General features: G+C 42.5%; 1 protein-coding gene across 4 annotated transcripts in view; it reads left to right on the top strand.

Annotated features, from left to right (window-relative positions):
• The window catches only part of MEGF10 (multiple EGF like domains 10), a 106,313-nt gene that overhangs the window by 21,419 nt on the left and 71,600 nt on the right, over positions 1–13,294 (top strand). For all 4 annotated transcript variants that reach the window (XM_087957997.1, XM_087957995.1, XM_087957996.1 and 1 more), the window contains exon 5: positions 4,560–4,652. In XM_087957997.1, coding sequence (XP_087814123.1) covers positions 4,560–4,652 — 93 coding nt within the window. The remainder of the gene's footprint in view (positions 1–4,559; positions 4,653–13,294) is intronic.

Raw genomic sequence — 13,294 nt, 5'->3', positions numbered from 1 at the left:
CTTAGCAGAATAACAGAGTTGGAAGGAACCTTGGAGGTCTTCTAGTCCAACCCCCTAATCAGGCAGGAAACCCAATCAGACAAAGTTGTCCAATCTCTTCTTAAAAACCTCCAATGTTGGAGCACCCACAACTTTCAGAGGAAAATCGTTCCACTGATTAATTGTTATAAGAGTAACAAGATATTTCTCCTTAGTTCTAGATTGCTTCTGTCCTTGATTAGTTTCATTCGTTGTTGCTTCTTGTTCTACCTTCAGGTGCTTTGGAGAATAGGTTGTTCCACTCGTCCTTGTGGCAGCCCCTTCACATATTGGAACATAGTTATCATGTCACTCCCTAGTCCTTCTTTTCATTAAACTAGACATACCCAATTCCTGCAACTGTTTTTCATATATTTTAGCCTTAGTCTCCTAATCATCTTTGTTGCTCTTTCTAAGTGTCTAAAGCATCTTTTTTATGTTGTGGCAACCAAAACTGTATGCAGTATTGTAGTTTAGTGCACTGAATGTGTTACAGTGTGCATTGAAGCAATCCTGCTGGTCAACAGAAACGTATGTTTGCATACAGTGTCCTTTGCTCCTGCCATTAATTTTCTTTTTAAAACAGTGTTTTTTTCTTATTTTATTATCCTATACTTGCAGATGGTAATTCCAGTTGGAAAACTATCCAACCAGCCATCATTTAAAAAGAGCTTTAAAAAGTTTCAAATTAAGATTATTTGCATTACCATACAGCCTAGAGTCCTAGACATTGGGAAATGGCTTGTTCATAATTGTAGATTAACAAATAAATAATTAAAATAATACCGATATAGGCATAAACACAACAGCAGCTCTTTCATTTGAGTCTCAATGCACATAATTGAAGCGTATAGAACTTGGTGATTTGTGGCATGCAGAGAGTTTATCTTGAAGATACAAGCCTGATTTGCCTGGATAGACTTCTTATGAGGTTTATTGAGAACTTGCATCCCATTTGTCAGCATTTTAGAGGTTTAATACACCTTTTTATGATTTAAATCACCTTCCTGCATTCTTTTTCCTTCAAAGTGAAGTGCAATGTTAATGTGTACGTAATTTTGATTGACAGCTCCAGTTGGCAGTTTTGATTTCTTGTCTAGCATCTCTGGTGCCAGAATTAGCAGAGTTACTGATTATTTCTTCAGCTGTCAGTCAGTCAGGAGGATACTACTATAAGATTAAAAATGGATAGTGTTTTTCTTTAGCAAATTAAAACTAAATAAATGAAGGAATATCCTTTAGTTTAGTCATAGAACAGCATAGCAACTAAAGACAAAACAATAGTCTCTTTTTATGCAAGAAAAGATATATTCCACAAACACTGACTGTGAGAAGGGCATGATAGCAAGCTATTATTCCTAAACACCAGTTTCCATAACGGTCCCATCTGTTTGTATTTTTTTAATGATTAACAAAAGATCACTTTATTTCTTGGGCACACATGGGATTGCTGCCCCTTTTCTCTTCCACTGCTTCATATGGCCTGAAGTAATTCCGCAGATCAACTCCTTTTTTTGAATATATTCAGATTATAATAGTAAAATATGATACTAATTAAACTTGAAGAAGAAAGTATAGAAATAAAGAATAAAAAGTGCAAGGAAAAAGAAAAGAACAAGAGAGAAGAAAGAGAAAAGTAAGAATATAATAAAGAGAAAATTGTATTTAGAAGTGATTTTCTTAATACAAGTATAAACAAACATAATGATTCTTCACCTCCACTAAAGTTACAAACATTTATCATTTCACATCTCTTATCTATAAACAACTCCCTAAAACTATTTTAAGTTACGATGTCAACAGAAAGTCCATAAAAGACTGCCAGAACTATGGTAACAATATATCTTGTTTTAACTTTGATTAAATAAACAATCCTTATATTCCTTCCTTTTACTTCTATCAGTCTAAGCTAGGGGTGTCAAACCCGATTGCCTCACGGGCCATATCATGATGTATCAGGATGTTTCTTGCCCTTGCGGAGCCAGGGTGGCTGTGGCATGCACGGACCATAACCACCTCACGGGCCACCAGTTTGACATGTTAAGCTTTAAATAAATAATAAAGCTGGTCTAAGCTTTATTTCATTCAAATATTGTTATAAGATTTGATTTCTCTTAATTTCTTCTTTGTCTTCTTTCACCGAGTTCTTCAAGGCTTTAACAAGCCTCTTTTGTAAATCCTATAGAAAAAAAATATTCACTTTACTCTTTGGGTTTGTCATTTGTATTCCCCCTTTCAATTTTAAAACCTCATCCAGTTTCTTTTGTAGATCTAATGAAACATCCTTTTCTAAGTGATATTTGTTTGTGAGACCAATTTTTGATATCTCTTTTGATACCATCTTATCTTGTCAGATAACTTTTGTTCTACAGAATGCTGCAATAGTGGAAAAAATCTTGAGACATTAGACAATGTCTTCTATTAGCTGTGTCCTACACAGCAGCCATTTTACAAGTTCTTGCTTCTAAAATACAAATATACCACCACCACCCCCCTCAAAATTATGAATCTTGTTCTAGAAATCTTATGACAGAAAATAACAACATATGCTTACTTTTTACTCTACACATTATTAACTATTATTAATCTATAGAAATTAGGCATCTGTCTGAAATAAGACAGATAATACTTACCTTATTACTTATTGGACAACAGTGGCTAGTTTAATGGATTTTTCCATAAATTCAAATGTAGAAGATTAGTGGTCTGATGTTATATTTTCTTAAGATCTTAGACATTGTTCTTTAAAGATGACTAACATCCTTCTAACATATTTTATATTTATTGTTAAATGTGTTGGAAAATTATGATAAAAACATCTTTTTATCTTCAAAAGTTTTTCTTTCAATGCAACCCCATCATAAATATCATTATATGGGTAGTTCTCCATTTGGGTCCAGAATCTCAATAATTGCATGAAGCAGCTGTTAAATGAGATATGTGACTGCTTTGTTCAATGACCACAATCCTGGTTCTCCCAGTTGTGGTTGTTAAGCAGAACCCCAGCCTCCCATGACACCCAGCAGGCAGGACCTTTTTTCTGCTCACTAGGGAAAATGATTGAAGAATGAGACTATTTGATAGTGATTTTGACAGAGTGGAAGTCCATTCCCTTGAAAGTTTCTTGGCATGCTAGAGGAATGGCCCTTCAATCTGGCAAAAACACTAGCAAACAGCATAGTTCTGGAAGTCTTAGAATGCTGGCCTTTTTGCCAGATTTGAGATCTTGTTTCTCCAGTGTATGGAAGGATTTCTGCTCCCTGCATGGAGGGGAGGAGAAATCCCTTGGATTTGCTAGGGCAACATATCTCAAATCCAACATCCTTCTGCTTGCAATCTTCTTTTTCTGGGGAAGCGGATAGACAAGATTGCAAAAGGTGATCACATGATTGCAGGGCATTTGGAAGCCAGTCGATAATGTGAACAGGTTTCCAAGTACCTGAAATGGAATCATGTGACCAGGGGAACTGATAGGTCTTTTTACAATGGTGTTGGGAGTGCTTTATACTGTAAGGCAGAGGTGGGGAACTATGGCCCCATTAGGACTTGTGGACTTCAATTCCCAGAATTCCTGAGCCAGCCATGGTGGCTCAGGAATTCTGGGAGTTGAAGTCCACAAGTCCTAAAGGGGCCATCCTGTAGTTCCCCACTCCTGCTGTAAGGCATCTGTTCCAAAGCTGCTGTGACCTGGAACAGTTGTTAAGCAACCAGCCATAGTCTAATTGCTTCTAATCTATGATTTATCTCTTGGCAGCGGTGTTCTTTTTAAAAAAAATTTAGGGAAGTAACACTAAATTATGCCACTGCAGTTTCATATTCATATAAGAAACATTAGTATTTGTATTATTTCAGATAAGTGATCAAAGAATAAAATAGGTGATGATAAAAATAGAAAAGTGAGGGGGCAGGAAGCTGTTTGCACTGACTGTTTGCAGAAATTGACCTAACATTACCTAAAACATGACAATTTTCAGAAGTTTCTGTTTTAATTACCAAGGTACTGTTTTACATTAATTTATCAAGAAATAAAGAAAAGATTGTAGGAGACCTTTCTTTGGATGCATTTTTATCTTAGAAATGGTAATCTTTAAAGGAATTTATGAATTCAGTGCTTGATTAGAAAGCTCTGTATGAATGATATTTAATAAATATGAAATTTAGATTTTAGGAAACTTCCCTATATGAAATGCTAATATTACTTAATACCCGTGTTCCTTGTTTTTCATCACTGGAATATTTATTTACACGGTTAAAATATTAATTTCTTAATTTCTTTTTGTTTTGTCTTTTTGTTTTAATTGTAGCAAACTGGGACAATTAGTAAATAAATGCATATAGATGGATGATAGAATAATGATATATGGAGAACTAATTCAAACAAGAATTGAACAACTTAGCCTCTTAATTTTAAGAGGAAATTGGAAATGGCTAGGTTGCAGAAAAGCAACCTTCATTGTTGCTTTTATGCAACCTGCCCCTTCATTGTTTTTATTCTTTTTGATTTTTCATTATCTGTTTCACTCACCCTGTTTCTTTGACAGCTCACTGTACTGATAAATGCATTCATGGCCGTTGCATTGCTCCAAACACCTGTCAGTGTGAGCCTGGCTGGGGTGGACCCAACTGTTCAAGTGGTAAGTCTGCATCTGTTCCTGTCAGTCTTCAATTCTGTCTGTTTTGTTGCTCTTCTTTGCAGGGAGATTAAAACACTGTTGTGCTATAGTCCTTCTGCATTTGAGATATCACTTCCAAAGGGATAGAATGCTCCACATATGATTCAGTCTGTCTTGTTTTCAATCTATTAAATACCAACATTGCTTTATTATTATATAGTATGTCTTTAGCAAATTAAATGGGGAGAGCATCTGAATCACAGGGGTAAATGATTAAATAATTTGATCTCTTCCATTTTGGAAATATCTCCTGCCAAAATTTTAGCAGAATATCAGCAGGTAATAGATTTTAAACCCAATTCCCATGCAGATTTCAGGCTATCTGATAAAAGTTATTTTTATATATTTAGACCTGAAAGGTTGTCAGATTGATGTGGCAATTAATTGCCTAGTTGTTCAATATATAGTTTTAAGGAATCAGAGAACTTGAAGAGGGCTACCAGTCATTTCATCAGGACTTTTCAAGCTATACCACTTGTTAAAATAGTCCTTACTAAGGTGGAATTGATCTCATGACTCATTTGTTCTTGTCCTTAAAGGAAGACCAGAATGGTGAAATGTAAAACATATTGTTTAGAGTAGTGGTTAAAAGGACCAGGTTAAAAACGGGGGACTGTGAATTCTAGTCCTACCTATGGCACTTGGGTCAGTCACTTTCTTTCAGCCCTAGGAAGACAGCAATGGCAAACAATCTCTGAAATCTTGCTAAGACGACTGCAGGGATTTGTCCAGGCAATTGCCAAAAGTTAATACTGACTTGAAGCATATGCACAACAGGTGCTAAACTAGGAACGGGAAGTTCAAGTTTTGTCTTAGGGAGAAAATATTTAGACCTTTGGGCCAGTCATTCTCACTCTCAGCCCTAGCAAGAAGAGAACCGCCAGCGTGGCTGAATCAAAGCCGGGAAGGCAGCTGAGACGGAAGTGAAAAAGAAAGGAAAGGAAAGATCTTGTAACAGCGTGCTTAGTCTTGGTAAGAATCACTCCAATTTCTGCAGTGGAATTTTCCTTGGAAAGTGGGACTCAAAGGAGGAAATTAGCTGCGATTAAGATCGGGAGTGACTGTCAGATTTATTAAAGAAAAAAAAAAGATATTGCAGCTAGAAGTAACTTTAAAAGTAAAGGACAGATTGGATTGGTTAACCCAAATTTCTGGATTGTTTTTTACTACTACTCAACTTGAAGAACTTTGGGAAACTATTGGAAAACAATCTTATTCAGAGACATATTGATTGTAGTTAAAGTGTTTTAATTCAGTGAGTTTTGCTCTCTTTCAATAATCCAGCGTGCTTTTGAACATTCCATTACAGCCTATTGTTTACAGCGTAATAGCAGCGGCCATCGGAGCAATAAATTCGTCCAACCCAGTAAATAACAGCTTCTAGTAAAACAATTAACCTTTCCTTTCAGACTCTCAATACTACCTCATTACTTTAATCAAACACTGATTAATCCATTACCTCAAAACTTACAACTTTTCTACCTCATTACCTATATCAATGATTAGATAATCAATTTCTATAAAATAATTTATTAATGGTTTAATTGATTTATTGTTTTAATTGATTAGTGTGATTAGTCCAGGCTCCCTGGACTCCGGAGGCTCTCTGGAAGCTGGACATGGGCTCATTTCCTGCCTTCCCAAACTTCCAGGAGACCTGTTTTTCACCATCCCTGAGCCTCCGCGCGCGCTCTGCACTTACTTGCCATGTGGAGACTCCTAGGAGGGATGGGAGGCGGGACCAGCCAGTCAAACTATGCAGAATCTTAGCCAGGGATTCTTCCAAACCCCTGTGAACCCCCAGCAGCCCACCCCTGGACTACTTGTTCTAAGAAATATAACCCAGTTTGAAATGAAATTATTTCCTTCCTTGTTGTTATACTTTTTCATCAGAATTTGGTTTGTTCATAATTTCATATATACTCCTATCATTAAAAGGGTTCAAAATCAGCTAGTACCATAGCTTTTTTCAAATTGAATCTTTTACTTATCACAAATATCCCATTATTATTAATTATAAAATCATTACAATTAAATGGTATATCCATATATATTACTCTAGAGAGGAATCCACCCATGGAATTAAGTATCCATGTTGACCATATAGCAGTATCTGTATGTAGGAATTATATAGGCTGGTAGAAGGATACAGTATTCAAAACATGGTTTTGAAATAAACCTTTACAACTTGTTACTATTCAGCATAGGTCATCCATTTTTGTCAGTAAGAATTTAGTACTGTCACTTTTGAACGGTTTGTAAGTCAGAGTCAAATTTAAGTAATCATGTCTGTTAATACATTCAATTTTACTAAAATGTCAACAGTGGTGTAGGATTCCTTTCCTTGAACCATTTTCTTGATCTAACATATTAATTATGTGCAATTTACTCAGACAAGAGTGAATTCAGTAGGTCTTAATCAGAAGAATATTTTAGCCTACTCATTTTTTATTTGATAGTAACTGTATATGGATAAAAAAAATCTCTGAACAAAGTGGCAGATGTATTTAATTCATTGCAAGAATTTTGAAGACAGTGGAGTTACAGTAGCAACTGAAAGGAGCATTACAGTACTTTGTCCTCTTAAAAGTGTGTTCCAGTATAACAGAAAGAAGTGAGTAAAGGGCAGACAAGAGGGCAAGGGTTAGTGACTTGTGTCTGGTGTGTAATTGAATATGTAATGGGAGAATGACTTAACTTTGAACTTAGTATTGAGAGACAGTGGTTAGGTTGGAACCAATCCCTTATTTGATTTTCAAACTTAGAAAAAAAACCAGCTGCATGAAAGTGCTGGTTTATTGTAAATATCAGTAGTCTTTTATCTCTTGTAGGGCAAATGGCAACTGCTGGAGTTTGTTATTATTTAAGTCTGCTAAGTTTGAATTGATCCATTTGTTTATCAGTTTCCTATCCTATATTTCATTCAGGTTGCCATGTGCAGGACTTATTTCTTTTATTATCAAATATAAAAGTGTGAAAATGTGACATAGACAATATCAAATATATATTTCAACATGATTTCTGAGGTGAATAGAAGAAATCATTTCATAAGTTTAGATTTGTATATATCTTCTATATCTCCATGTCTAAGTGATGTTTAAAAAATTGTCAACATCAAGCTAGATTTAGTGTTCCCATTAACTTGGGAAACATAAATACATTGTGGTTGACAAATTTTGGTCCCTTTCAGTGTTTTGATTATTAATGGGCAAACATGTATTTTATAACAAATAAAATGCAAGTTCAGAAAAAAGACTCAGGTGATACCTTTACATGATATGTTAATAAGCGTACAATCGTGCCTACAGTCCCTGTCCTATTGTCCCCAATTATTCGTACCTATTTCCTGCATTCATACTTATGTTTATCCTTATCTCTATTATCTTGTAAGTGATTGACAAATCAAATCAAATAAAAATAAATAAATAAATAAAATTGCTAGTTGCTATTTTAATTTTACTGACTTGCTAAGGTAATACTAGATATTGTAAATACTAGATAAATGCTAAATACTAGTATTTATCTAGGTAAATACTAGATATTACTTAGATAGGGTAATATTACAAATTAGCAAATAATGCTGTAGTAATTAAAACTCAACCGTTATATGACAGTTGCATAGGATGCCAAAGTAAGATGGAATGCATAATCTTTAATATAATTCCTGGTTTTTGCATAAAATCTATTTCATTGCACATACTTTTGCATACTTTCTTACCACCTTGAGATTTCCCATCCCATGAAATTATTTCTGGAAAATGAAATGAATTGTTATATGATTATCATTATTGTTATCATTTTATGAAAAAAATGTGTACCAAAATGTTCTATACGGTCATTACCATTCTTGTAGAACCGCGCAGTGATTGGTCAAGACGCATGGCGAGCTGATTGGTCGAGCGAGCCGCACTGATTGGCCCGCCGCGAATCTCCCGCGATTGGTGGAAACTAATCGTGGGAGATTCAAAGCGGTGTCATTGGCCGCGGCCGCCGCGGCCAAAGAATAAAAGCTGCCGCTTTTCTTTCGGACCCGGGCCGATCTCGGGAATCAATAAATGAGCTGAACTAAAGTCACTGGCTCCAAGTCTCCTTCCTTGCGACGGACACAACACTGGCGACGAAGGTGGGATGCCAAACCTGATCCCCATCGAGCACGTGTCCTGAGGAAACGAGACCGATGAGATGGCCAGCATCGTACCGCCCGCCCCCTTTAACCCGGCTACTGAGGATTGGGAATCGTACACCGACCGATTCCTGATGTTCCTCGAAAGTAGCAATCTAAAGGATGCAAACGGGCAAAAGAAAAGAGCTGTCTTCCTCACACACTGCGGACCCACAGTATTTAAGATGGCAAAAGCCCTCGCGAAACCCGAGGACGTAAAAATGATGGACTGGGCCGATCTCGAGCCGTTGCTCCGAAACCACTATGCCCCCGACGTGCTCACCGTCATCAGGTGGCACAACTTCTATCGGTGAGACCAGCGAGCAGGCGAGAGCATCGGTGACTTCGTGGCTGACCTGCGAAATCTCGGGGCATGTGTGGGTTTACGGATATGGATGAGGCACTCCGAGACCGCATCGTCCTGGGGCTCAGAGGCCCAGTCCTCCAGAGCCGGCTGATGGCAAAAGGCGACATCGCCCTCGCCGACGTCCTTGCAGATGCCACCGCAGCCGAGGCGACCCGGAAATCAGCGGCTCGAATGCGGAGGCCCGACGCCGGGGACCGCAATGCGACCACCGAGGCAGGCATGGCAACCGAGATGCGCTCCGAAGCAAGCCGCCGAGAGACCACCACACACCATGGCGACCTCGACTCCACCTCCGACACCACGGACGAGGAAGAGGACGTGAATCGGCTCCAGGCGGATCGAGACCGGCGCAATCGACGGAGTCGTAAGTCGGGGCAACCGTGTGCCAGGTGTGGAGGCGACCACCCTCGATCGGAGTGCCGATTTTTCAATGCAATATGCCGGCACTGCGATAAAAGAGGCCACATCGCCCGAGTCTGCCGACTCAAGAAAAACTACAGCCCCCGGCGGCGAGACGGCAGCGACTGGAGACGAGATGGCACCCCCCACAGGCCCAGAGACCGCCAAGCCGAAAACCGATGGAGCCGAGACGGACGGGGCCGACGAGACGGCGGGAACCGGCGGAGAGAGGAAACCCACCAGACGGTCGTCATCGGCCACTCATCCAGCGCAGACGCCCAGAAAGTATATGTGGAAGTGGGCATTGAGGGCGAGCCATGCAAGATAGAGGTGGACTCCGGGTCCTACCTCTCCATGGTTGCATGGCGGGAAATCAAGCGCCTGGTGACCACAATCCACAGGAGAGGACTGGAAAGCCAGAGCCTAATCCTCAAGGACTACCAGGGGAATCGCATACCGGTAGTCGGAACAGGCCAGTTCGAGGTAACTTTCAAAGGACGCACAGCAAGGCTCCCCCTGACGATCGTGGACCGAGACCGCCCCAGCCTTTTGGGACTGCAGTGGTTTGCGCCGCTCGGAATCGAAGTAACGGGCATCGACCACATCGGGGAGGCCGACTGGGAGGAAAAACTCGCAAGGGACTTCCAGGAAGTGTTCGACGGCACCCTAGGCAAGTACCGAGGGCCCCCTATTTCGTTCAGCCTAGACCCCAGCGTTCCCCCAATATGCCTGAAACCAGGGCGGGTACCATTCACACTCCGGCCAAAAATCGATGAGCAAATAGACAAGCTCATCAGACAAGGGGTCCTCGAGCCAATCGACCATGCCCGGTGGGAGACCCCCATAGTCACCCCAGTCAAGCCCGATGGGTCGGTGAGAATCTGTGGAGACTATAAGGCCACCCTAAATTGCGCATTGCAACAGAGCGCCTACCCCGTCCCAGTAGTGCAGCACCTCCTACACTCACTGGGGGGAGGCAAGGTCTTTGCGAAGCTCGACCTGGCGCAAGCCTATCAGCAGCTGCCGGTCGACGCAGAAACTGCCGAGGCGCAAACCATAGTAACCCACCGGGGGGCGTTCCGCTGTAAGAGACTCCAGTTTGGAGTCAGCGTGGCCCCAGGAATATTCCAGAGCCTCATGGAGAGACTCCTGCAAGGAATCAAGGGGGTGGTACCCTACTTCGACGACGTACTGGTGTCGGCAGCCAACCAAAAAGAACTGGAGGGTCACCTGAGGGAGGTCCTAACAAAATTCAAAAATGCGGGGCTGAAGGTTAAAAAAGAAAAATGCCAATTACACACCGAGAGGGTCGAGTTCCTGGGGTACCTTTTAGATCGGCACGGAATTCACCCAACCGAGAAAAAAATCAGAGCAATCAAGGAAGCCCCCAGGCCGAAGAATAAAATGGAACTACAGGCATTTCTAGGACTGCTTAATTTTTACAATGTTTTCCTGCCCCAGAAGGCGACCGCGGCGGAGCCTTTGCTCCTGGACAAGGCGGCCCCGTGGACTTGGGGGAAACGCGAGGAAACCGCCTTCAACAAAACCAAGGACCTGCTCACCTCGGATGCCATCCTCATCCAATACAACGAGACCCTACCGCTAGCTGTCACATGCGACGCGTCACCCTTTGGCATCGGTGCCGTCCTCAGCCACACTCTCCCCGACGGAAAAGAAGCACCCATCGCCTTCTTCTCAAGGACCCTCACCAAACTGGAAAGAAACTACAGTCAGCTGGACAAAGAGGCCCTGGCTATCGTTGCCGCCGTCAAAAGGTTCCAGAGTACACCTACGGCTGGACCTTCACCATCGTCACCGACCACAAGCCGCTGCTGGGAATCCTGGCAGGGAACAGGGCCACCCTGAACATTCTATCCCCAAGAATGACAAGGTGGTCCGAATTCCTTGCCTCCTACAGCTACCGGCTCACACACCGACCCGGTAAGACAATCACCCATGCAGACGCCCTGAGCCGCACGCCGCTACCGGACTTGGACACCGACCCAGCACCCATGACGGCCACCCTTAGCATAGAGACTCTGCCCAATCTACCCATAACCACGTCAGACATTGCCCGTGAAACCAATAAAGACAAACGTCTGGCGTGGGTATTACATTGGGTAGAGAAGGGGTGGCCCGAAAAGGACGACGACGAAACCTTCAGGACATTCCGGAACCGGCAAACAGAACTGTCATTACAAAAAGGTTGTTTACTTTGGGGGCGGGTTGTTATTCCGGAAAAATTACAGGGAAAGGTATTGGAATTGTTGCATGAGGGGCACCCATGGCCAGAAGTTACGCCTGGTGGCCAGGAATGGACAAACGAATCGAGGCCTGGGTGGCAGCATGCAACAGATGCCAGGAAACGAGGCCCAGCCCTCCTGCCGCCCCAATCCTGGAATGGGAAACCCCTAGGGGACCATGGTCCAGGATTCACATAGATTTTGCCGGGCCCACGAAAGGCCACACTTTCCTCATCACGGTAGACGCTTACTCCAACTGGTTGGAGGTAAGCAACATGAGAACTACCACCATGGAGGCCGTCACCAAGGAACTCAGCAAACTATTCGCAACCCACGGCCTCCCAGACGTCATCGTATCCGACAACGGGCCCCAATTTACCTTGCTGGAATTCGAAAAATTCCTAGCGGAGCGGGGGATACGACACGCGTTGACAGCGCCGGAACATCCGGTGGCGAACGGGAGGGCGGAACGGATGGTTCAATTTACAAAAAAAAACTATCCAAAAGATAGAAAACGGGGAAATCCAAGAGAAAATAAACAAAATGCTTTTCATACAACACATAACCCCGAATACAACAACCAATAAAAGCCCGGCAGAAGTACTGATGGGGAGAAAATTAAGGTCCCCACTCGACAGACTGCACCCCACATACAACCCAGAAAAAACCCCAAACTCCTCAAGCAAAGACCGAATATTTAAAACAGGCGACACAGTATACGCGAAAAACCTCACCGGAGACCCACTCTGGGTACCAGCAACCATAACCCAAGTGACAGGTCCACGCTCATACCGCTTACAGACAACCGACGGACGAGCATGGAAACGACACATCGACCAATTAAGGTCAAGAACAGCCACGGGAAACACAACTGACACGCAAACAGAGGCAAACACAGAAGGGAACCCCCCCAACACAAACCAAGAGGGGAGGGAAGGTCCCAAGGACCAAACCCCATGAGAAAGAAACCAGGAATACTCACCGGAAAGCAGCCAGCTTGACACCTCACCAGGGAGAAGCAGCCAGGCCAGCTCAACCAGCCCGGAAAGACCAGGCGGGAGCGGAAACCGCAGCTCAACCAGACCGGGTAGACCGGGAGGGAGCTGCGATGAAAGGTCCGGCTCAGCCTTCCAGACGGTTCCATCAACAGGGCAGAGAGCAACACAGAACCCGACCGAACCGGCCGGGAGCGAAGCACCAACTAACCTGCGCAGGTCAAGTAGACAAGTACGTAGCCCCATCTACTTACGGGACTACGTTACGTAGGACCCTACCAAGAGGGGAGGGGTGTTCTGTACGGTCATTACCATTCTTGTAGAACCACGCAGTGATTGGTCAAGACGCACGGCGAGCTGATTGGTCGAGCGAGCCGCACTGATTGGCCCGCCACGAATCTCCCGCGATTGGTGGAAACTAATCGCGGGAGATTCAA

The sequence above is a fragment of the Notechis scutatus genome, chromosome 2, assembly GCF_049901735.1.
Source record: "Notechis scutatus isolate UNSWTSFEM ecotype Mainland chromosome 2, rNotScu1.2, whole genome shotgun sequence".
In the NCBI taxonomy this organism is placed as follows: domain Eukaryota; kingdom Metazoa; phylum Chordata; class Lepidosauria; order Squamata; family Elapidae; genus Notechis; species Notechis scutatus.
The sequence above is the reverse complement of the archived record's forward strand: the minus strand, read 5'-3'. Positions and strand labels throughout refer to the sequence as shown.